The 25664-nt window shown below is 44.8% G+C and overlaps 2 protein-coding genes and 1 non-coding gene across 5 annotated transcripts in view; 2 read left to right on the top strand and 1 right to left on the bottom strand.

The window, feature by feature from the left end:
* ITIH6 (inter-alpha-trypsin inhibitor heavy chain family member 6) overlaps positions 1 to 5283 on the bottom strand; it is a 33869-nt gene extending 28586 nt beyond the window's left edge. Inside the window, 3 exon segments of the mRNA XM_044936473.1 lie at positions 2706 to 2789; positions 2791 to 2856; positions 5183 to 5283. Coding sequence (XP_044792408.1) covers positions 2706 to 2789; positions 2791 to 2856; positions 5183 to 5283 — 251 coding nt within the window.
* Positions 5284 to 15551: 10268 nt separating this feature from the next.
* LOC102398394 (melanoma-associated antigen D2) lies at positions 15552 to 23844 on the top strand. Of its 3 annotated transcripts, none has more exons than XM_006041092.3 (13): positions 15552 to 15694; positions 17193 to 17266; positions 17628 to 18101; positions 18701 to 19009; positions 19130 to 19193; positions 19454 to 19533; positions 20064 to 20158; positions 20856 to 20935; positions 21029 to 21071; positions 21407 to 21469; positions 22572 to 22686; positions 23121 to 23527; positions 23710 to 23844. In XM_006041092.3, exons 2-12 carry the CDS (start codon positions 17222 to 17224, stop codon positions 23517 to 23519), a joined length of 1767 nt encoding a protein of 588 aa, XP_006041154.1. In that variant the 5' UTR covers positions 15552 to 15694; positions 17193 to 17221; the 3' UTR covers positions 23520 to 23527; positions 23710 to 23844. The 3 variants fall into 3 exon arrangements, with proteins under 3 accessions (XP_006041154.1, XP_006041155.1, XP_006041156.1); XM_006041093.3 differs by lacking the exon at positions 15552 to 15694 and adding an exon at positions 16193 to 16323; XM_006041094.3 differs by lacking the exon at positions 15552 to 15694 and adding an exon at positions 16992 to 17076.
* On the top strand, positions 22283 to 22410 carry LOC112582424. Its single transcript, XR_003106962.1, has one exon. It is a non-coding gene; the product is annotated as a small nucleolar RNA SNORA11 (small nucleolar RNA).
* Positions 23845 to 25664: the final 1820 nt, after the last annotated feature.

Genomic DNA, 25664 nt, shown 5'->3' with positions numbered 1-25664 from the left:
TTATATTCTTTCTTCTTTTAGGTCTTTGTTCAAATGTCATTTCCTCAGAGAGACATCCTTGATCACTAAAACAGCATCTTTCTACTCTTTATCTCCCTTGCTCTACTTTCTGTTTCTTTGTAGCGCTTCTCATTCACAAACTGATATATACTTTTTTGTTTATTTTTCCCTTATCTATTTTCTCTACTGGACTGTAAGCTCCTTGAGGACAGGGATTTTGTCTGTCTTAATTGCTGCTGTATCCCCAGTGCCTGGAATGCTGCCTGGCACATAGCAGGCATTCAACAATTATTTCTGGAATGGGCATTCCCCATAGACAGCAAGAAAATACAGGGACCATGTTTTAGGGAATAAAAAAGTTAGATTTGGATGGAACAGAGAGGTAGGGAAAGGAGTTATGGAGAGAAGTCTGGAGTGGTTGGGTAGGCCTAGACAATAAAAAGCTTTGAACACCAGAATCAATGAGCTCATATGGCACTGACAACTTCATGTGGAGAATGGGAGTCCTAGATAAATCTTGAAGTAGGGATGGGTCAGACCTGGTTTTTGAGGAGTGATAGATAGTTCAGTGTCTTAAAAAATATTACTGTAATTCTGTAAGAGGCAGGAACAACAGTTTCTATTTTACAAATGGATAAACTAATGCACACATACCAGGAAGTGGTTGGGGTAGAATGAACTTATTTGCCCAAAGCAGCAGTTTCTAGGAACACTTGAGGAGCATTTGCAACCTGCAGAAGAGACCACTCAGGCAGGAAGTGTTTCTAGGCAGCTGAAACAGACTATTGCTGTGGCTAGGCTCATGTGGGGGTGGGCTGAGCTGGCATTGCCCCAAGGTCTCCTGGTGGATTGTGGGGGTGTAGGGTGGAGCTAGTCAGGCAGCAGCACACTGGGACCTCTGTGTGTGTGCTGCATCCAGCAAGCATACTTTCCATGGAGTCTGCCCAAGAGCATTTCCTCCAGCCTGGTTTGCTTAATTAAAAAAAAATTATTTTGGAGGTTTTTTTTTTTTTTTCCTAGTAGAGCAAAAATCCACATTCTGTCTGACTGCTTAGCTCTTGCATCATTTGATCAGCAACCTCCCTGGTTAGTCCTCATATGCCAAACCCATGCCATCTTTTTTTCCTTCGATTTTCCTGAATTATCCATGTACAGTGATCCTGGTTCCTTCCAATCTTACCTATTTGGAAATCATGCTTCCAGGAAGCCCTCTTTAATACCTCAGCACTTCCCCCATAAACTTCCTAGGCAGGTGCACACTGCCTACCTCCTCCAACCTTTCCTCGCTTTAGGGGAGTGCCATCTGTCCGCCAAGGCCAGGAGGTTCCTAATGACAGAGCTCAAGCCCTAGAGCTGCTGTTAATAGAGGGTTATAGATTCTTTATAGCACAAAGCACACTTCTCATGAGGGGGTCTGAGCAAAGGCCAAATCTCTGCCTGTGCTGAACTCCCTCATCTGCTAAATCTGAGTTACAAGCCAGGAGCCATTTTCTAATTCATATTAAGGTATTTTATAAGCCAATGAAGCCCCAGTAAGCTTCTTCTTATTTGCCCCTCCTCTCACATTAACCATCTCAAAGAAGGCACTGTCATCTACCGGGTCAGACAAGCTAAAATCAGGTGGGCACCCTCTATGTTTACTTACTCACTCCCCACATGTAAGCACCAGGTTGTTTCTCCCTCTTTATGGTTTCTCAAATCCCAGCCCACTGCACTGCTCTAGCGCTCAGCAGCTCTTATGTGGTAATTGTTCTGAGCGCCTTATATTTTTGTATGCTTCACGATAAACCTATTTGCTGAGTAGTATATTTATAGATGATATAAATTAATAAATAATATATACTTGGGAAGTACATGATCAAGTTTTTTCTGATGGGTGTGCAAACAGATAAGATGGTTTGGAGACCATCAAGTAAGTGCCAGGTACTCGGCTGCCCTCTACCACATAGTTCTTCCTTACCTCTCCAGTCTCACTTTTGACCACTCTCTACCACTGCTTGTGCCCTACACTCCAGTGACACTGAAGGCCTTCCAGTTCCCCTAATGAGGAAACATTTGTTCCTGTGCTCCTTTTGCTTGGATTCCCCAGCCCTGCCCTCACCTTGTTTTCCTGATGACAGCTCATACTTCAAAACTCAGTTTAGGTGTCATTTTTGTCATTGGTATGGGACAGGGGAACTGACCAGTGTCTCCTGGTTGGCCTCACCATTCCTATTATTCCACATTCTTGCTTCTCTTTCCTCCCAGCATACTTCATTAAAATTATCTGTTTTCATTTTTATTTCCCCCATTAGATTGTGAACTCTTTGGGAGCAGACCCACTGCAATTAATTTTCCTCTTTCCATAATACCAAGCCCAGTTTAAGTCACACAGTCAGCCTCAAGAAATGTTTGGTTAAAAAATAATCAAACAAATATTATCAAGGACATATTATCTGCCTGCCACTAATTTTAGCATATATTTTCACATATAATTAGTTAATTTAATCCTCACAAGTGGGTTCAATCTTATCCCCATTTTACAGATATGTAAAATTAGATGCTGATAAGTGACATGACTTGTCCTGAGTCCCATAGCTGGCAGAACCAGCATTCAAACTGAAGAGTGCATGCTCTTTATCACTATGCTTGCTGAAAGAATGAACAAAAGAATGAATAAATGTTTGCACATATGAATAAAACAGTGATTTTGGAAGCAGATTTACATGGTAAAATTGGAGATAAAAGCAAAGTGAGGCAGATCCAGGTCCAAGATGGCTTCATGGGCCTCAGCATGGGGCCTGAACAGAGGTGACCAAGCTATGGGCATAGTGGGAAACCATGGTAGAATGCATGGAATAGCTTTTCATCAACAGTGGAGGGAAAAACAGGAAGCTGGGTTAGGTAGACTCTATCCTTGGCCCAGGGCTCCTGGACAAGCCTGAAGGTACAGGTTTAGAAACTGAGGCCCAGAGAAGAGAGAAAACACACTCTCTCATTCATTTGGTGGATCTGCCTAATATTTGAGTGAGCTTTGCAAAGTCTCATAACAGAAGACTCACAGAAGATCACAAATCAAGGGACAAGTTCTTCTCCAACTGTAATGCGCATATGAATTTCTTGTATCTTTTTAAAATGCAGATTCTGGTGGAGACTGAGATTTTGACTTTGTAACAAACTCCCATGTGATGCTGATGCTCCTTCTCCATGAATTTTACTTTGAGTAGCAAGGCTTTAGAATATAACAGAGTGGCTGTCATTCATTGAGCTCTGCTCTATATAAGATACTGTGATATACAAGTCTATCTCTATATCACCAAATCTATTCCCCCTTTTTTAAAGTCTTCCCTGGTGGCTTGGATGGTAAAGAATCTGCCTGCAATGCAGGAGACTCTCAATCCCTGGCTCAGGAAGATCCCCTGGAGAAGGAAATGGCAACCTATTCCAGAATTCTTGTCTGGGAAATCCCATGGACAGAGGAGCCTGGCAGGCTACTGTTCACGGGCTAGCAAAGAGTCGGACACAACTGAGCAACTAACACTTCCTTTCTCAATTCCCTTTTTAGGAACCCAAGTGTAAAGAACTGCACCTTAGTACTTCCCTGTCTGTCCAGTAGTTAAGACTCTGCACTTCCACTGCAGGGGTGCAGGTTCTATTCCTGGTTAGAAAACTAGTATCTTGCATGTTGCATTGTTGTTGTTCAGTCACTCAGTCGTGTCCGAATTTTTGCTACTCAATGGACTGCAGCACACCAGGCTTCCATGTCCTTCACTATCTCCCAGATATTGCTCAAACTCATGTCCATTGAGTTGATGATGTCATTCAACGATCTCATCCTCTGTCACCCCCTTCTCCTCCTACCCTCAATCTTTCCCAACATCAGGGTCTTTTCCTAATGAGTCAGCTCTTCACCTCAGGTGGCTAAAGTATTGGAGCTTCAGCTTCAGCATCAGTTCTTCTAATGAACATTCAGGGTTGATTTCCTTTAGGATTGACCCCTTTCATCTCCTTGCTGTCTAAGGGAATCTCAAGAGTCTTCTTCAGCACCACAGTTTGAAAGCATCAATTCTTTGGTTCTCAGTCTTCTTTATGGTCCAACTCTCACATCTGTACATTACTGGAAAAACCACAGCTTTGACTAGATGGACTTTTATTGGTAAAGTGATGCTCTGCTTTTTAATATGCTGTCTAGGTTTGTCATAACTTTTCTTACAAGGAGGAAGCATATTTTAATATCATGGCTGCAGTCTCTGTCCACAGTGATTTTGGAGCCCAAGAAAATAAAGTCTGTCACTGTTTCCATTCTCCACCCCCTACCATCTATTTGCTATGAAGTGATGGGGCCGGATGCATGATCTTAGTTTTTTGAATGTTGAACTTTAAGCCAGCATTTTCACTCTGCTTGTACACCTTTATCAGGAGGTTCTTTTGTTCCTCTTCACTTTCTGCCATTAAGATGTCATCTACATATCTGAGGTTGCTGATATTTCTCCAGCAATCTTGATTCCAGCTTGTGCTTCACCCAGCCTGGCATTTCGCATGACGTACTCTGCATAGAAGTTCAATCTGCAAATAAGCCTGTAGCAAGGCATGGCCAAAAGATACAGAGAGAAAAAAAGAGTTGCACCTGATAAGTGAAATCAGGCACTGAAAGCAAGATAAGCATTTGGCACCCATGATCTTACTTAATCCTCACCTTGGCTCTGTGGGCTACAGAATATTTTTGTTCATATTGTACGGATGTGTTAACTGGGCCCAGCACCCGAGGTCACACAGCAAGTAACATATCAATCTCCTTCCTCACCTTTTCTGAAGCCACGATCCCTCCATCTACCCACATATCTAGTTCATTCTCAGTGTGGGACAGTGGGAAGTGAGGGCATTTGTGACCAGATGGACCTAGAATCAAATTCTGGTTTTGCCACTTCCTGTACTTAATCTCAGAAACTGAGCCTCAGTTTCCTCTCTATGTGATAGGGATAATAGTAGAAATTAGCTCACAGGGAAGCTGTAAGGACTCAAATAATAACTCTAAAATCCCTGGTGCAGCAACTGACATGTGCTCAGAAAATAGTTAACTCTTCCCTCTGGCCCTAGATTCCTAGGACTGAGAAAGCAGGCTAAATAACCATCCCCTCTTGCCCTCAAAGAGTTAATTTCCTTGCAAATCCAAAAGCTCTATTCCATCACCCCAGAACCAACCTTTGTGCTTGATGAGGAGGGCCCAGAAGGACCCTGGTATATAAGTTCCAGGAGAATGGTCAACAAAAAGCTGATGTGGATGAAGCATCTCCACTTAGACATGATACCTCTCTCCTGGTGCTGTTGTTCATGTCCAGAAGGTTTGAGCCCAATCTCCAAACTTGTGTTCTTTTAAGTCTCCAGGTATCTCTTCTCTTGAGAAGGAGGGACTATCCTGTAGGGTGAGGAAGGCTCTGAATGTGGCATTGAATACACATAAGCCAGGATTGTCCAAGATCTGGGGCTGGCATCTTGCCTGGAGAGGGGCCAGTTCCATGTTTCCCTTATCCCCGTCATCTAGATGTAAGATGAATGGAAACTAAACATACTGGAGTTCTGGGGCTGTCTGTTTGCTGGGTTGGCTCAGGGTGGGATTTTTCTTTCCTATAAACATCCACAGGAGCCCAGTAACTGAGGCCAGAGAAAGGTCACTTAGCACAGATCATCTTTAAAAGGTAGCAGCACAGAGTCGGACATGACTGACGTGACGCAGCAGCAGCAGCAGCAGCAGCAGATATGAGAAAGGGGTTGGTGGGGCAAGGCCCCAATCCTGGTCCTTTCTGACACAGATTTTAGCCTTGAGACAGGAAGGACTTATGGTCCCATAAAAATTAAGACTCATGGACATGAAACTTACAATGTGCAGAATAGTCAGAGGCCAAGACAGTCTAGAGCAGGACTGAGAAAATAAGATAATGGTTCAAAATAGAACTGCTGGACTCAGACCATCTGGGTTTGAGTCTTGATTCTGCCACTTACTGACAGTGTAATATTGAGAAATTTAATTAATTGCTCTGTACCCTCAGTATCCTTACCTATACAATGAGAATAATAATAGCACCTACTTCATAAAGTTGTTATGAAGATTAACTAAGGTTGTACTTTCAGAATGCTTGACACACAGTAAGTGTTCAGTAAACATTAGCTTCTAGGACTAGAGGGGGATGAGGCCTGATTGAGTTCAAAAGTATGGGAAACTCCCTCCGGAGACCTAGGTTGGGGAGGGGTGAGGAGATGCTGAGTTGATTGGCATCAGTCTGTCTGTGGGAACCCAGAGGTGCTCTGGACTGTGTCTGTAGGAATTGTGGAGGGCAAGAGTGAGAAGTGGAGCCTAGAAAGAAAATTACTTGAAGATTTGCACACAAGAGGTCAGCATCAATCAGAACCCCTATCTCTCTGCCCTTTCCACCCACATAGAGAACATGTAGCTCCAGCACTTACCTTCAGGCAAAATCTCTAATGACATTTTACAAACTGCATAAGGAACATTCAGATTCTACTATGGCATTTGGTACCACAGAACAAGGCCTCCTCATTCTTGTATTTGGGTGATCCATGGCCTGTTAATTGCCACCTCTCCCAAGTCCACAAGAGGTTTCCTGTCAGAATTCCCTCATGGGAGAGAGCCCTAGCTAGAATACAGTCTTGCTTATATAACAACTGGCTACCAGTCCTTTTCCCTTAACTGGGATGGATAACCAGGGGTCCTCAGGTAAATTAAGGGAACCTGCAGCATGAAAGCAAAAGACTGAAGTAAGCAAATAGAACAACTGACCCCAGATAAATTTGGAAATTTTTGAAAGAAAAGAGAATTTCATAAAAGAAATGATCTTCAGCAAAATTCAAGAGGGTAAAACAGAAATAAAACAAGAACGAAATGCCACAGAACAGGAACAATCAGAGAAAAGAAAGACTCAGGAGTGGAAATAAGTTGCTGAAATTAAAAGAAAAGCAACAGAAGGACTGGGAAATAAAATTAAGGAAATTTTCCAGGATTTAGGGCAAAAAGACACAAAGAAACACAATGTACAAGAGAAAATTTAAGAGATGAAGATCAATCCAGCAGGTTCAGCATCTGAATAACAGGAGTTTCAGCCAGAGAGAACAGAAAAAATGAAGGACAATTTATCAAAAATGAAGGACAACATATTAGAAGTTAATTTTCCAAAGCTGAAGAAGGATCTCCAGAATAGGTCCCCAGAAAAATGAACCCAGGAAACAGTGGATCCAACCCAAGCAGGTATTGCTACAGCCCCCTCACAGGTCTTCAAGTTTTCTATTTTGTCATTCCTCACCTCCCGCCCCACCCACTTCACCAGTATATCTGCACAACAGCCAGAGGGAACCTTTAAAAACTCAAGTCAGATATTCTCCCACCTCTGCTCAAAACCCTCTTGTGGATCCCACTGTATCTTTCACGGGGGAGGGGGGCTTGCTATAAGAGTAGGCCCTCATTACATATCTGGCCTCATTTTCTGTTACTTCCCTCTTTGCCTTCCTCCACCTGTCTAGCAACACTGACTTTTATATTCTTCAAAAAATGACGAGCAGGAGGCAATGCGAGGCACAGTCCTGCTGTAGGGCCTTTGCATTGATTGTTCTTTCTATTTGGAATGTTCTTTCCACAGGTATCCACTTAGCTAGTTCTCTCACTTCATGCAAGTTTTTGTTCATGTGCTACCTTTTCAGTGACTCTTTCCCTGACCAACCTATTTAAAATTGCAATAACCTCCCACTCTCACTGGCATTCCCTGTCCTTTTTTCCCTCACTTTTTTCCTCCATGGCACTAATCAAACTTAAACTTGTTATATATTTCACTTATTTATCTGATCATTTTCTTTCTTCCTCGCTAGAATATTACTCCATGGGGACAAGGATGTCTGTCTATTTCACTGCTGTATCCTCAGATTCTAGAACAATGCCTGGCACATAGTAGATACTCAATAAATATTTGTTGAAAGAATGAATACAACAAAGGCAAACAATTCAAAGAAAAAAGAAAGGCTATTAGAAAATTCATGTGTATGTGTTTGTGTGTGTGTGTAACTGTTCAAGAAAATCATGGGCTAACTACAAAGCTAAATGAAATGCAACATGATTATAAGCAGCTGATAGAATATAAGAGGGACTCCTTCTGGCCTTAATAGTAGAAACATTCTCTTTTAAGATGCCCAGATATTGTGATGTTGGACTTGTAGAGAAGTAACTGTATTCCTGGCTCACCACTTAGCTTGGTTTTTAAAAATAGTCATGATAGTGTAGATGCTGTTTATTGGTTTTCAAGTTTTAAAGTCAATCTGGGGACAAAGCGGGGAAGACCTGGATGTGGCTGCAGAACAGAATGTAAATGTTAATAACCTAGACAATGTAAAGGAAAGATGAGACTGACAATGTGGGTCACTGAATGGTAGAGGGAGGGTGGTGATTCTAATATCCTTGTCTTAAAAAGTGGGTGGTCAAAATTAACTGTCAAAAATAAATGGAATAAAGTTTAAGTATATAGTCTTTTCAAGTTACAAAGTCAACTAGGAACAAAAGAGGAATATCAGTGTTAAACATTGCAGGGGAGTCGAGGGAAAAGTGAGGCAGTGTACATAAGCAAAGCCCTCATTGTCATACTTGGGAGTCAACAGGATATTGTCTGAATTTTATAAACCAAAAGATAAAGTATATAGGTGTTATCTAGAGTTGTAAGGCAACCACCAGTAGAACTAAGTGCAAGAACTGTTAAAAGTTTGCTTTGAAGGGTGGGACAGATTGAGGAGGGTCATTCTCCTTCCATACTGTTTGATTTTTGCCTTGTATGCGCATTATTCTAATAAAAATAAGATCTTAAAAATTTATAATGATTTTACAACAAAATAATTATATATCCTATGATACTTTATGACAATATCAGAAAGGGTATGTGGATATCCAATTAGACTTGCCCTCCGGAGAGGAAAATCATACTGTAATGTGCCTTGCATATGTTCATGAAGAGGGTTGGAAAAGATATTATGGGACTTAATATCCCATATAGTGGTAAAGTCTCTGGTATTTGGCATCACAATGACCTGGGTTCAAGTTCTTTTTCTGCCATTCACTAGTTGATCTGTCATGGGCAAGTTACCTCCCTTACCCTCGATTTGTCCTTTGTAAGGAGATCCAACCAGTCCATTCTGAAGGAGATCAGCCCTGAGAGTTCTTTGGAAGGAATGATGCTAAAGCTGAAACTCCAGTACTTTGGCCACCTCATGCGAAGAGTTGATTCATTGGAAAAGACTCTGATGCTGGGAGGGATTGGGGGCAGGAGGAGAAGGGGACGACGACAGAGGATGAGATGGCTGGATGGCATCACTGACTTGATGGACATGAGTCTGAGTGAACTCCGGGAGTTGGTGATGGACAGGGAGGCCTGGCGTGCTGCGATTCATGGGGTCTCAAAGAGTCGGACACGACTGAACGACTGAACTGAACTGAACTGAACTGAAAGTGAGGCTAATGCTCATACAGTAGAAATGTAAGCCCCTGAAGAGAAAAAGCCACCTCTGTAGAGGTGTCAAATGTAAGCCCCTGAAGAGAAAAAGCCACCTCTGTAGAGGTGCCTAATATATAGTTGGTGTTCAGTGTTTGCATGTGAGGCCTGAACCTGCCTCACAGGTGTGTGCAAAGAGAAGAGGAGGAGTGTTAGTCCAAAAGTGGGTAGCTGGTTTCCTTGTCTAAGAGAAATTTGCCTTTGGTTTAACAAAATGTAGTCATTTTGGTTGTGGAAACAATAGCTCTCAGGGCTTAAAGTGATACAAATTGAATTAAATTGCCCTGTACATAAAAGGAAGAAAACAATGAGAGTTCACCAGCAGCTCCAGGGAGAGGGCACATGAGCCTGGAAATGGAAAGGAGGGGAGCTCCTCTCTCTGCATGTTTGGAACAGAAAGAGCCCAACAGAGATATGGATTGGGGTCCAGGAGAAGGGTTGGTTAGGAAGCCTGTCTCAGTGATGTGAACAGCTTAGGAAATGTGAAGAGCAAGAACGTCTGATGTTCAATATTAACTTGATTTCTATGCTGTGCTGTACAACTTAGATGACTAAAGAAGTGATAGGTAGCCTTGGAAGGAAACCTTTGCCACTTGCTCCCAGCTTTGAGAATTTTCCAACATTCAGAGGTACTGATTTTATATAGTTTGGGGAAAGGGAAATGTGTTGGGAGAGGACTGGTGGTGAGGATATTCTGGGCTTTCCATGTAAACTTTAGGGGTCTGAAATCTTGACTGCTCCAGTATTAGGCAGTTTCATTCCCTGACATTCTGCACTAAACAGTCTTTAGCTTGCCTTTCCTTATCTCCTGAACAAAGCTACCTGGTAATAACTCAGCTTTTCATCTTTGTTCCAAGTAAATATGTAGGATCTATGTGATTGCAGGTATTTGCCTGCTGATCCGTGAATGCTGGAAACCCATCTGGGACCCAGTGACCTAGGTTTGTTCAGAGTTTCTGAGCAGATGCTGAAGATCAAAAGATTCCAAGAGTTCAGAGGAGAGAAGGTGGTGGGGAATCTCTCTAGTCAAATGGTGAAGATTGCAAGTGAATTTGTTTTGTTCTCTCCTGATAAAGTTTCATCCTGTCCTTTGACCCCCCAGATCATAAGATAAGGGCGGTTATGGTATTTTTCTAGGAAGGTGGTGATAGTTCTAGACAAACTTCAAAGTCTAGGAAGTTTGACTTTGAAAATTTTGGGGAATGCCTCTCCAATGGACATGGACTGAGAGTTCGGCTGAGTTCCTTGAGTCCAATAACTGCTAAGAGTCTGACTTTATATTCTTTTAAAGTTACTCCAGGATCCTAATGGCCACAACCAGGACTTAAAATGCTGTGAAATTTAAAATGATGGAGGTATAACAGAAGGTAGATGTAACAGAGGGCATTCAATGGGGAGAAATTGTATGAACAAAGGCTCCTACATAAGAGAAGGCAGGACATGTTTGGTGATAGTGAAGTGTTTGGAATATAGGCAGCACTCAGAAGAATAGCAAGAAAAAGGCTGGAAAACTAGTCAGGGCTATATTTTGGGAGAGGCTCAGAATCAGAGTCAGACATTTCTTTAAAAAGTAGTTTATACACACTGTCAGGAATACTTCACCTGCAATTCACATTTCAACTCACTGCAATCATAGAACTGCTGTATGACTCACAGATATAGAGAACAAACTAGTGGTTATCAGTGGGGAGATGGAAGGGGATTAAGACATGCAAGCTATTAGGGAAAAAATAAGCTACAAGGGTATATTGTATTATACAAGGAATATAGCTAACATTTTGTAGTAAGTGTAAAAGGAAAGTAGCCTTTCAAAATTGTATTAAAAACATAACATTAAAAATTTAAAAAAGAAACCTTCCATATGGCATAGATTCCCAAACAGTGGCTTCAATAAGGCATACACATACTGATCTCACCTAAAAGAAATTCAGAGTTAGGCAGTCCAAAGCTGGTGAGGTGGCCCTATGAAATTGTTGAGTTTAGTTCAGTTCAGTTGCTCAGTCGTGTCCGACTCTTTGCGACCCCATGAATTACAGCACGCCAGGCCTCCCGGTCCATCACCAACTCCTGGAGTTCACCCAGACTCACGTCCATCGAGTCAGTGATGCCATCCAGCCATCTCATCCTCTGTCATCCCCTTCTCCTCCTGCCCCCAATCCCTCCCAGCATCAGAGTCTTTTCCAATGAGTCAACTCTTTGCATGAGGTGGCCAAAGTATTGGAGTTTCAGCTTTAGCATCAGTCCTTCCAATGAACACCCAGGACTGATCTCCTTTAGGATGGGCTGGTTGGATCTCCTTGCAGTCCAAGGGACTCTCAAGAATCTTCTCCAACACCACAGTTCAAAAGCATCAATTCTTCGGTGTTCAGCTTTCTTCACAGTCTAACTTTTACATCCATACATGACCACTGGAAAAAACATAGCCTTGACTAGACGGACCTTTGTTGGCAAAGTAACGTCTCTGCTTTTCAATATGCTATCTAGGTTGGTTATAACTTTCCTTCCAAGGAGTAAGCGTCTTTTAATTTCATGGCTGCAAGCACCATCTGCAGTGATTTTGGAGTCCCCCAAAATAAAGTCTGACACTATTTCTACTGTTTCCCCATCTATTTCACATGAAGTGATGGGACCAGAGGCCATGATCTTAGTTTTTTTAATGTTGAGCTTTAAGCCAACTTTTTCACTCTCCTCTTTCACATTCATCAAGAGGCTTTTTAGTTCCTCTTCACTTTCTGCCATAAGGGTGGTGTCATCTGCATATCTGAGGTTATGGATAGTTCTCCCAGCAATCTTGATTCCAGCTTGTGCTTCTTCCAGCCCAGTGTTTCTCATGATGTACTCTGCATATAAGTTAAATAAGCAGGGTGACAATATACAGCCTTGACATACTCCTTTTGCTATTTGGAAGCAGTCTGTTGTTCCATGTCCAGTTCTAACTGTTGCTTCCTCACCTGCATACAGGTTTCTCAAGAGGTCTGGTATTCCCATCTCTTTCAGAATGTTGCACAGTTTGTTGTGATCCACACAGTCAAAGGCTTTGTCATAGTCAATAAAGCAGAAATAGATGTTTTTCTGGAACTCTCTTGCATTTTCCATGATCCAGCAGATGTTGGCAATTTGAAATTGTTAGAGGTCCCTATTCTTTTTAGTTTCCTCCTCCACTATCCTTAGGGTGATGACCTTTGTCCTCAGAGCCTTTATTCCAGAAGACATCCTGTGTAAAAATCAGATGTTCTATCACTAGGGAAGGAGACGGGAGTGTATATTGAGGTAAATAATTAGACATCTATGCCACAAGTGTCTGTACTGAACCTATCCCCTCCAAGGTCACCAGAGACCAGACCACTACCTGACTGCTATAATCCCTAACCATTTTTTCAGGCCTTTTCTTGACCTCTGGGTAGCATTCAATGCTATTGACCCCTCCCTCCCTTTGAAATATTCTCTTCCCTTGCTTTTGTGACATTACTTTCTCCTGCTTTTCAATCTCCTTTGTCATTACTTATCTGTCTCTCTCCTGGGCTCCTCTTCCTTTGCATATGCTGAGGTCACTGCTGGCCTCCAGGGCTCTTCCCTGGCCTCCTTCTCTTCTTAAGGTTTTCATTCTTCCCAGGTGCTCTTGCTCTTTCCCATGGATTAAAGAATTGTTCATATTATAGATCTGTAACCTCAGTCCAGACCTCGTTTATAAGCTTCAGATATGTATATTCAACTGCCTTTGGGTCATTTCCATTTGGCTGTTGTGCAGGTACCTCAAAATCAATGGTCCCCTCCATTAGTATTTGATCTCTCAAATTAGATTCCCAAGAGTTCCCTTTGACACTTCCCTCCTCCTCACTTCTTTTCCTACATCCAATTATTCATAAGGTCTTGTCATTTTTAATTCAATATCTCTGAATTCAGCCATTTCTCACCACCTCTGCTGCTACCATTCTAGGCCTAACCACAGTCACTGCTTAGCTGGATGACTACTCTCCATTTTTCCAGGAAGACATCTAATTCATACTTCTAATGGGCTAGGCAACTAGAATGGTGTTCTTTCTTTAAAACAAATCTATGCTGTATCCAAGCCTAGAACCCTTCAATAACCTCTTGGTGTTCTCAAGATCAAGAACAAAGTCCTTACCTTGGCATTCAAGGCTTGCCGTGATTTGAAAGGGATGGGGATTTAGAGTACTGGAACTGGAAAAACGGAAGGGCTGTGTCTAGTGCGAAATAAAGCCCTGTAGCCCCATGGATGAAGGAGCCTGGTAGGCTGCAGTCCATGGGATCGCTGAGGGTCGGACATGACTGAGCAACTTCACTTTCACTTTTCACTTTCATACATTGGAGAGGGAAATGGCAACCCACTCCAGTGTTCTTGCCTGGAGAATCCCAGGGACGGGAGAGCCTGGTGGGCTGCCGTCTATGGGGTTGCACAGAGTCAGACACGACTGAAGTGACTTAGCAGCAGCAGCAGTAGCTGGGGGAGAGAACCTAGGAGACAGAAAAGTCATGAGCTGATGTCACAAACTTGGAGGAAGCAACAATTTAGAGAAAAAAAAACCAGGAGAATAGAAACCCACTGTGAATATCTATAAAGTGTGTGTATGTGTATACATATGTTGAATTGTTCACAGAACATAGGGATTCACATTTCATTTGCTTAAATGAGGAAAGGGTGACTTCATAAAGCAGAAGGTATAACCATTTAAATTATTTTTGGATGTAGGAAAGACATTGAATATTAATTCTATAACTGACCACTATGTTGAATTTTATTATGGTTTCGAATAATATCAATTGCTGCTCTCAGGTTGTCCAGCTCTGCATTCATATACTCTGTAATTAATAATAATGTTGTCTTTCCATTTTTTATACATCTTATTCTGTTCTCCTGAATAGATTCAATTACTTATATGAATCTGTTATGTGGTAAAAGTACCATTTCAAGTCATTTGGGGGAAAGATGGATGAATTTGCACATGGAATAGGGAAGAAGCTGCATTTTTTTTTTAAATAATCCTTATACAAATGCTGGAGTGATCAAACTTTTAAATGTAAATAATAGAGACATAAAACTGGAAAAAACTGATTATTATACAGTAGAAGTCTATAAAGCATCTGTAAGCATGAAGCAGAATCAGTCACGATAAAGGAAAACCTGATACATTTCACTACATAATAATTAAATCTTTTTGTACAGCTAAGAATATTATAAATAACATGAAAGACATTTGTAATATATAAAGCACACAAATGTGCAAGAGACATTGCTTGTGGAAATGTTATTCTGTGTATCTTTTTAGAGTAAGCTGACAAGTTCGTGTATCAAAATGGAGTCAGCTCTGCTTGTAACAGTAAATAAAAAATGGAAACAATCTAAATGTCTATGTACTCCTGGACTGGTTAAATACATTATGGGACATTTATACAGAAAAGATTAGGGGCTGGTGCACTGAGAGGACCCAGAGGGATGGTACTGGGAGGGAGGTGGGAGGGGGGTTCAGGATGGGGAACACGTGTATACATGTGGCAGATTCATGTTGATGTATGGCAAAACCAATACAATATTGTAAAGTAATTAACCTCCAACTAAAATAAATAAATTTATATTAAAAAAAGATTATGGAGCAGTTAAGAAAAATGTACACTATGGAAAGCTGTAAACAGCTTAATTCTAAAGAATATACAACTGGGAAAAAAACCCAGGTCACAGAATAACAGATATAGTGTACCATTTGTGGGGAGAAAACTCAAATAATCAGTATATGAATAGAAACAAATCTGGAAGAATGTATATCAAAATATTAATAGTGGCTATTTCTGGGGCATGAGCTAAGTATGTTACAAATTTCTGTATTATTTGAAATTTCACAACTACAACACATTACTTTGCAATAAGCAAAAATAAAGATATAAAAATAAATATATTCAATGAATGAATCGCTTTGAGGCGGTGGTTTTGGTTTGGAATGGCTTCAGACCGAGCCTGGTACAGTGGCATAAACACGGGCTTCGGCGTCAGACAGCCCTGAGCTGGGCCCCATTGCCCCACCCCCCGAGGAAGGAGAAGGGGGGTGGCAGGGGGCTGCGGAAAGGGGCTGGGCTGGGCTGTCTGCAGCTCTAGTCCAGGACGCTGACTTCCAGAGGGACTGAGAGACGGAAGACAAATTCCGGACTCGCTGGAGGACAAGGTGAGGGACGTTGAGATTGAGGTTTCCAGACAGTAGTTCCAGTCCTCTCGAACATAGAGCCAGGCAGGTGGGCAATTTTTACTGCACCACTGCAGCTAGGGGAGAGGTTACTCGGAGTGGGATGTAGGCAACGAAGACGACCAAGAGAGTAGTAGGTTTATGGACTGGAGAGCAGAGAGTAGTTGAGGAAGGGAGGGGAGAAAAACTGGGAACTGGGCGTGTTGAATGGTGAATGGGGAATATGAGGGGGAAGGGGAATGCTGAGGGGAACTGGAAATTCAGAAAAGAAAATAGGGGAGTGTAGAGAAGGGTTAAGGAATACTAGGGGAGGGAGTGCAATAGTAACATGAAGGAGGATGGTGTGAGGAATGGAAATAAGGAATCCTGTGGGGTAAATAGGAAAGTCAATGGAGAACTAGGGAGCGGGGATCAAGGCAGAGGGAATACGGACTGGTACGAAGTGGGGGATAAGGAATGAGGAGTAGGGAGCGGGGGAAGGGCAGACGGAGGCCCCCCTAGGGAGGCGGAAAGGGGCGGGGCCACTTCCGGCCTGGAGCGGAGAGGGAAGTCTCTGAGTTTATGAGGGGCTCAGAGGGAGTGGACGCACTCAGGAATTGTAGAAGGACGAGGTGAGCAGCCCTGGATCTGAGCCCGGGAGGGATCTGCCCCACCCTCTGGGATCTGCAGAAATTCTGCTCTAAAGGACTGGATCGTACCGGATCCATCCAGTCAGGAGGGGAGGGGACCGGACCCTGTTTGGCTGGGCCTAAAGATGGAATCACTAGCTCAGTACTGATTTGAGGAGGGGGTGTATTAGGGACGGGGAAGAACCAAGATGCACTTGGGCCCTGTTTGGAGGGGGGGCATATTATGAAAAAGGGCGGGACCAGGCGGTGTACTGGACTTGGGGTGTATTCAGTAGGGGAGGAGTCAGGACTAACGGACACTGCGACAATTTGAGAGTGAGGTTTGTTGGGGAGGGGGCGGGACCGAATGATACTCTGAACTTGGAGAGGGGCGTGTTGGAAAAAAGGTGTTGGACTGAGTCCTCGACTATTACGCATGCGCACTATGGCTCGCTAGAAAGGGGCGTGTAGAGAAGGGCCAGCTTGGAGAGACACCAGCTGCAGTGTGCGCATGTGCAGGGTGGACATCAAAGAAAGGGCTTCTGCTGGGAAAGCGGGTGGGGCTGAGATGGGCCCTGCAACGGATGCGCATGCGCATTGTCGACTTGCGGCTGGGGAGGGGGGTGCACTGGGAAAGGGGGCGGGGTCCTCAGGGCTGCCGCGCTGGCACATCTTCCTGGAGAAGGGGAGGGTGCGGCTGCAGAGAATTGAGACCTAGACGTTCTGGAATACTGAATTTGAGAACGAAGTCTTTGGGTGGGGGTGGGGGGCGTTGGGAGGGTTTGGGATTGGATGGGGATCAGCCTGCAGGCAAAGCGGGAGAGAAGACGTTTAGTGGGTTTGCCTCTTGACCCAGGCTTTCTCCCCTTCAGGCTCAGCTCTTGCCAGGCCGACTTGAGACATGTCTGACACAAGCGAGAGTGGTACAGGTCCAACCCGCTTCCAGGTAAGCCCTTCTGCCCTCTCCCTAGCTGCTTTTGCTCTCCAGCTCTTGTTGCTGCCCCCAATCCCTTGGCACCTCCCCTCCCATCCTAATCCTTCTCCACCTACCTCCTTGCTTGGGTGCTGCCCCCCTCCCCCAAGTAGAGGGAAGGAGGAGGGAAGGAAGGAGGGAGGAAGCAACGCTAGAGGGAGAGTGGGCCCGCCCCTTTTCTGCTCAGGAGAGGCCTTGTTGGGCAGAGGTGGTCAGAGCACACCGCAAATAGGAGTTAGTATAGGTAAGAGAAGTGAGGCCCTGGAATTTTGGAGCCATTTGCTTAACTGGGGGTGGGGAGAAAGTTTGTGAGCTTCCCTGCTTCATCTTGCAGGCTGAAGCTTCAGAAGAGGACCCTGGCTTGAAGATGCAGACCGTACTGACAGTGACCCAGAACTTAGAGGCCTCAGAAACACCGAAGGGCTCAAAGACACCAGAGGTCTCAAAGGCCACGAAGATCTCAAATGCTGCAGGAGTCTCAAAGGCCACTGAGGCTCAGGAGGTATCTGCCACTCAGGCTTCACCTACCACTAAGCTGACCGATACCCAGTTTCTAGCAGCCAAAAAGAAGAGTCTGGCAGCTGACACCAACATGCAGCATACTGACCCTCAGGCTGTGACAGTGCCTGCTACTGAGACCAAAAAGGTTAGCTCTGTGGCTGATACAAAGGTCAATACAAAGACCCTGGAGACTGAGTCTACTGCCTCTCAGGCTCTGGCAGATGAACCTGAGCCTGAGGGTGCAGCTGGTCAGGCTCAGGAGAATCAGGATACCCGGCCCAAGATCAAGGCCAAGAAAGCCCGAAAGGTAAGATCTTTGCTTTTCTACTTCTCTTAGTTGGTTCATGGTTCTGTAAACCTTTAGAAGGTTGGTTCCCTCTCCTCATAATAGCTGTGGGGGGACACAAAGAGGAATTTGTTATAATTCCTGTCTTCAGAAAGCTCATAGACTGGACATGAGATAGGAATACGCATAGCCGAAATCTAAACAAAATGCAGTTTATGTTTACGTAGTAGCTTACCATATGTCAAGGGCTTGAGCTAGGCATATTCACACAGGTTATCTCATTAAATCCTGAAAGTGATCTAGTTTTGTAGAGAAGGAAGTTGAGTCCCAGAGAGGTGGAGTGACTTGTCCAGGGTGATATAAACAGAATCAGTGGTGGACACAGGAAGAGGAGAAGCCTCAGGCTTTACACTTGGGTTGCTCCTGTCCTGGTGGGAAGATGAAACTCCTACTTGGAAACCAGTGAAAGATGAATCCAAGACTCAACATGGCCAATATCTAGTGAGTCGGGCTGTTACTACAAGGGTGGGATTAGAGGGGACTTCTGGAAAAGAGAAGATGAAGGAAAAAGGACCATCTGTTTCATCTGGCAATGTTGTGTTTGCTCTCTGTTGATGCAGGTGAAGCATCTGAATGGGGAAGAGGATGGCAGCAGTGATCAGAGTCAGGCTTCTGGAACCACAGGTGGCCGAAGGATCTCAAAGGCCCTAATGGCTTCAATGGCCCGCAGGGCTTCAAGGGGCCCCATAGCATTTTGGGCCCGCAGGGCATCAAGGACTCGGTTGGCTGCTTGGGCCCGGAGAGCATTGCTTTCTCTGAGATCACCCAAGGCCCGTAGGGGCAAGGCTCGCCGCAGAGCTGCCAAGCTCCAGTCATCCCAAGAGCCTGAAGTGCCACCAGCCCGGGATGTGGCCCTTTTGCAAGGGAGGGTAAGAACCCTGTCCTCTCCACTCTGCATTATTCTCTGCTTTGCCTGCCTTCTTCTCTGCCATTGTGTCAAGTTTTTTGCAAACACATTTTGATCTTTCCATCTTTTCCACTTCTCCCAGGCAAACGATTTGGTGAAGTACCTGTTGGTTAAAGACCAGACGAAGATTCCCATCAAACGCTCAGGTAGAGTCCTACTAACCCCTTCCTTCCTCCAGCTCTGCCCTCCATTGCCCTCTCCCCCACATGCTGAGGGCATTTCTTGCTCTCTTGCTTCCACTTATGCCCTCTCAAAGTTCTAATTTGGCAGTAGTAGCATCTCTGTTCACTAGCTCAGAACCTGTTTGTGCCACCCACAGCAGGGTTGGAAAAGGGTGTATAGTTTGGGTATGGGGGCCACTTGGCTTCACTTCAGCCCAGGTGCTCGCAACACTCTCCCCTTGCAGACATGCTGAAGGACATCATCAAAGAATACACTGATGTGTACCCTGAAATCATTGAACGAGCAGGCTATTCCTTGGAGAAGGTGAAGGGGCAGACCTGGGGGATGGGTGCAATGGGGAAACCTTGAATCAAACAAAGGTGTACATGTCTCTTCTGGGGGGCACCACAGAGACTAATCCAGCCCCGTCACTGTGCAGATGGGAAGACAGTGGCCTATCAAGGGGCATAGACTAGCTTGAGGTCACACAGCAAGTCCATGGTAAAATCACAGCTAGAACCCAAGCTAACCAGCTTAGTCTTGGCTTCTGTCCACTGCTGGACAGTCCTGTAATGTACTTCAGATACTCACTTCTCAATTTCTTTCCCCACTCTCTGGCTCCCTGGATTCCACTGATCACAAAGATGACAATAACAGTAATGCATTTGTTGTCTGTTTGCTGTGTGCTGGCCACTCAGCTAAGTGCTTTATGTGCATTATCTCACTGATTTCACATGCACACACACACACACACACACACACACACACACACAGACTCCTGAGTACATGGGGAGCTATGGGATGCCAAGGAAGCTGAATTCTGTGGTCTCACAAACTGTTCTCCCCATCCACAGGTTTTTGGGATCCAATTAAAGGAGATTGATAAGAATGATCACTTGTACATTCTTCTCAGCACCTTAGAGCCCACTGATGCAGGCATACTGGGAACGTAAGCTGGGATAGGGCTGGGATGGGAGGGAGGCATCTGCTTTCGTTCATGGTACTAGTTCATCCCTATCTTCTCCCTATACCCCCTTAAGAAATAGGAAGGACAGAACCCCAGACCCCTTTTCTATCACCCACACATAGTTGGAGCCCTGCACACAGGAGTGGTACCTGATTATGATTGTCTGTAGGGTGTAGAAGCCTCGGGTAGAAGTACTCTTACTGTAAGATTTTCTGGTTTTCCAGAAGCTTTCCAAGAAAGCAGACTTGTCATTCCTTGTCTCTTCATATTGGCCTTGGTAGAATAGTTCTCACAGGAGGGCTTCCTGGTATGAGTGGATCATGATGCTCGATGGGCAGGGGCATCAGTGGGGCTATGCCTAGAATTTTCTTGAAACTGATGGGTCTAGGGGAGTAAGAAGGGACTCACAGTTGACTGGGTGCTCAGATCATACCATTCTTCTATTCTCTCAGCAACACAGGAAGAGAAGGATGTGTTTTTCCCGTTTTATGAATAGGAGACTAGGCTCAAAATCATAAGTGCCTTACCCAGGATACATAGAGCTTGAAGCATAGACTGGGCAGAATTCTCCCATATCTGAAGAATCTGGGAAAAGCTAGCCTAGTGAGCTGGCTGATGTGTTTTTTTTTGCAGATGGCTGCTGGATGTAAACCTTCTCTCTGTCCCATTATTCTCCTAGGACCAAGGACTCACCAAAGCTCGGTCTCCTCATGGTGCTTCTTAGCATCATCTTCATGAATGGAAATCGATCCAGTGAGGGTGAGTGGCTGGGTTGGTAGCTGGATGGGGGGTCATGGTCAGAATTGCACATGTTCATTTTCTATCCCTGTTTCCTTTTTCCTCCCCTTGCAGCTGTCATCTGGGAGGTGCTGCGCAAGTTGGGGCTGCGCCCTGGGTATGATTGGACTCTGTCAGCACGTGCTGTCCGTGTTGTCCTTTGGCAAGAGAGGATGGTCCCAGGATTGCATCAGCCTGGTGGTCTGGTGGGGTGGGCAGGGGTGCTGGATTGGGTCCAGGGTTCTGACCTAGGTGGATGGGGAAATGGTCCTGAACTCTGCTCTATGTCACTGACTCTTGGGTTTCTATGGAATTTCCATCTTATGCTGGAAGCTTCTTTTCCATGTGGGACATGTCTCTGTCCATATCTGGGAAGTGCTGTAGCCCCAGTTATATTTATCTGTGTATGTAGTTATGTATGTATGTATTTATTTTATCATTCTCTACTGTAAGGATACATCATTCGCTTTTTGGAGATGTGAAGAAGCTCATTACTGATGAGTTTGTGAAGCAGAAGTAAGTCTGTATGGTGTTGCTGTGTTCCATGCATTTTGCCTGTCTTCGAAATGAGTGATAAAGCTATGGTGCATGTGCATGTGCTTGTGCATGTTATATAAGTGCATATGCAAGTGGTAGCTTATTCCTGAGGTAGTGGCAGAGAACATGAGTACACGTTTACCGACCTACTTGTGCTCTCATATATGCCTTTGGAGCAGTTCTTCAGGGGAAGGATTGTCATCACCAGTATTGTATGTGTGAGGAAACTAAAACTGAGAGAGGTGAAGTAATTTGCTCAGGGTTATACAGGCAGCAGATAGAAGAGTTGTATTTAAATCCTGACTTCAATACCTTGGTTCTTTTTACTATGCTAGCTAGGGCTTCATAGAAATTAATTTCCATAAAGAAATGCCATAGAATGGTAGCTTTAGGCAGCAAGGTACTGTCTTGGAGTCTTGACTTGAACATCTCATTTCATTTTCATAACTACTCTGCAGAATAGCTGCCATCATCCCAACCCCAGTATCAGTTGAGGAGCCTGGGACTCAGAGAGTAGAAGTCTGAACATGGCCCTGGCTGGTAAAGGACCCATTTGGATCTGAAACCCAGTCCTCCTGACTTTTCTGGCCAGGTCCCACCCTATTCTTGGTCCTTGGAGAACATGTGTGCACTCACGCAGCTGCACCAGCACACATACCTGTATGCTCACACACAAATGGTCCAGAGTATGCATTGAATCCGCTGCTCTTGGTTGACTGTTTTGTCCCATACAGTCATTTCCTAGGATGGACTGTACCAGGGTTCAGCCAGGCCATGGATGAGCCCATTGGTGGGGTGTGTTCAGAGCAGGGGGCCTAAAGAATTGGCTTCTCTGTTTGCAATACACCCAATAGGAATCTGGGTTATTGTGATAGAGGCACAAAACTTGTGGCCTTCCTATGAAGAAATACTCTATATAGGCCCCTTGTACCTCCACATGGCTGTTGGGTAAGGTCAGTGAGATAGGGCTGAAGATTGGAAGAAAAGCTGCAGTAGTCAGTGGGGGAGTTTGCCACCTAAATGCATGAATGGGCCATTAGTGGTCTTATAGACATAAAGGCTTTGACCCTCTCTTTTCAAGGTACCTGGACTATGTCAGAGTCCCTAATAGCAATCCCCCTGAATATGAGTTCTTCTGGGGCCTGCGCTCTTATTATGAAACCAGCAAAATGAAAGTCCTCAAGTTTGCCTGCAAGGTAATTGGAGAACTGCCCAAGCTTGGCATACCAAGAGCATGGGGTGCCACTGTCTGGGGTAGGCTGTGTGCAGAGCAGTCTGTGGTTCATGCATGAACATTCTGAAGCCTGTATTAATGTGCAAACACTTTATTTGAATCATTTAATACTTACAACTGACATGTCATTGCCTTACTGCAAGTGAGAATACTCAGGCTCAGAGGTTGTTAGGTGTCATGTCCAAGGTCACAGAGATAGTAAGTGTCAAAGCAGAGCTGGAATATTAGGTATGAGCCTGGTGGGCTGCCGTCTTAGGGGTCGCACAGAGTTGGACACGACTGAAGCGACTTAGCAGCAGCAGCAGCAGCAGCAGCAGCATGGTATTATAATTTGCATAGAGTAGGCACTTGGTGCTCAGATTTAGATTCTTCAGATGGTTGTTCTTCCTGTTGTAGGTACAAAAGAAGGACCCTAAGGAATGGGCAGCTCAGTACCGAGAGGCAATGGAAGCAGATATGAAGGCTGCAGCTGAGGCTGCAGCTGAAGCCAAGGCAAGGGCTGAGATTAGAGCTCAGATGGGCATTGGGCTCGGCTCTGAGAATGCTGCTGGGCCCTGCAACTGGGATGAAGCTGATATTGGACCCTGGGCCAAAGCCCGTATCCAGGCGGGAGCTGAAGCTAAAGCCAAAGCCCAGGAGAGTGGTGGTGCCAGTGCTGGTGCCAGTGCTGGTGGCAACTTTGGTGCCAGCACCAGCCTGACAGCCACTCTCACGTTTGGGCTCTTCGCAGGCCTTGGTGGAGCTGGTGCCAGTGCCAGTGGCAGTTCTGGTGCCTGTGGTTTCTCCTACAAGTGAGATTTCAGGTATCTACTTATTCTGGGGGGAAGCCAGGGCTCATGGGGGTGGGATAAAGAGCTGGGTGGTTATAGGAAGGCCAGGGTTGGAGGATCACATGGAGAGTGTGAGAAGACACTACTTTTGGCATTTTATTCCTTCCTATTGGTGGATATAATTGACTTTTTTATTTTCTTTTACTTGTTTTCAGATATTCCTAATCCCAGCAGTCTTTCTCTTCGAGCCAGGGTGCATCCTCAGAAACCTATTCAACACAGCGCTCTAGGCAGCCACTATCAATCAACTGAAGTTGACACTCTACATTAAATCTATTTGCCATTTCTGAGTTTATTGCCTTTTTTGGTGGGCTGTCACGTTTTTGTATCATATTTTAAAATGAACTGGGAAAGTTTCCACCTCAATCTGTGCTTAGCTTGAGGTGACATTGCTGAATTCAGTGGAGCAAGATTAGCATGTTTCCTGGGATAGGTTGGGCCCCATCTCTATCCTATAGAGCAGGCAGGGTTGCAGTGGTGTGGGAGTCATAGGGATTGTAGGCACAGAGGGCATACTTAGAAGAAGCTCTGATATGGGCAAATCTGGTCCAGAAAAATAGAGGCGATTGGGCATCAAGTATTGACTCTCCTTTTGAGAAACTTGGGTTAGACAAGAAGGAGAGAGAGGTAGGTAGCTAAAGAGAGGTACAGGAATAATGATTTTCTTGGGAAAAGAGAGATTTGAACAGGCAGGAGCCAAAAGAGGGAGATGTTGAAGGCTGACTCATGCAGCCTAGTCCCTGAGGAGGTGGGAGGGGAGGACCTGTGGGAAGGGACTGTACGGAAAGGACTTGGAGAGGAGACTGTAGGATTCCAGACAGTGGGGAGGCCCCAGTAGAGCAGGGAGCCCATGATTTAAGGTAGACCCCCTTCCCCATGGCAAAGTGCTCAGTAATCTTGTAGGAATGAAGATGAGTGTTAGTTTATTCCAAGGATTTGGTTCTGTTATTCAGTGGTGGAATAAGGACAAGACCAAGGGCAGCAAGTGTATGAGTCTGCGTCTTTGTTACCATGTCCACAGTGTAGGTTCACAGAATGGAGAAAGAGATGGACCAGGGAACCCAAGCAGGCTTGGTGAGGAAGATGGAGTTTGAGTGACAGATTGGGAAACAGTGCAGGGGTTTGTAGACAGGAGTCTCTGAAGTCTATGAACAAGACAGAAAGGTAAGTAAATATAGTAAGTGCCTGCTATGTGTGGTGTTACAGCTGTCTGAGAGGCAATGTTTAGAGAACCAGAAGGATGAACTGAGGGACTAGTTGGATGGTCAGACAGTAGAATGATTAAGAAGACAGCAGAAAGAACTCTGGGCAGTGGGAAGATCCATGGAATACCTGGTTAAAAGGGAAGAAGATGATGGTTCCTAGAGATGAGGAGGGGGTCAGTGGCCTGGTTGGGTTATCCATTTGGACAGTGAAATCACCCAGAATGGAGGCAGAAGTTAGGGTAGAGAGGAACACTGTGAGCCAAGTGCCAGAGTCCCCTTGTGTAGTTGAAGATGTCCTCCCAGCTCTACTACCAACTAAGGCATGGGACCCTCGGGCAGAGATCCACCTTTGCCCTGTTTTGGAGAGTATTTCCCTGGACCTTCCTTTCCTGGAAGCTCTCAGCATCTAATCCCCACATTATGTTCAGTTCAGTTGCTCAGTCGTGTCCGACTCTCTGCGACCCCATGAATTGCAGCATGCCAGGCCTCTCTGTCAATCACCAACTCCTGGAGTTTACTCAAACTCATGTCCATTGAGTCAATGATGCCATCCAGCCATCTCATCCTCTGTTGTCCCTTTCTCCTCCTGCCCCCAATCCCTCCCAGAATCAGAGTCTTTTCCAATGAGTCAACTCTTCACATGAGGTGGCCAAAGTATTGGAGTTTCAGCTGCAGCATCAGTCCCTCCAATGAACACCCAGGACTGATCTCCTTTAGGATGAACTGGTTGGATCTCCTTGCAGTCCAAGGGACTCTCACGAGTCTTCTCCAACACCACAGTTCAAAAGTATCAATTCTTCGGCGCTCAGCTTTCTTCACAGTCCAACTCTCACATCCATACATGACCACTGGAAAAACCATAGCCTTGACTAGACGGACCTTTGTTGGCAAAGTAATGTCTCTGC

The sequence above is a fragment of the Bubalus bubalis genome, chromosome X (genome assembly GCF_019923935.1).
Source record: "Bubalus bubalis isolate 160015118507 breed Murrah chromosome X, NDDB_SH_1, whole genome shotgun sequence".
In the NCBI taxonomy this organism is placed as follows: Eukaryota; Metazoa; Chordata; class Mammalia; order Artiodactyla; family Bovidae; genus Bubalus; species Bubalus bubalis.
The sequence above is the reverse complement of the archived record's forward strand: the minus strand, read 5'-3'. Positions and strand labels throughout refer to the sequence as shown.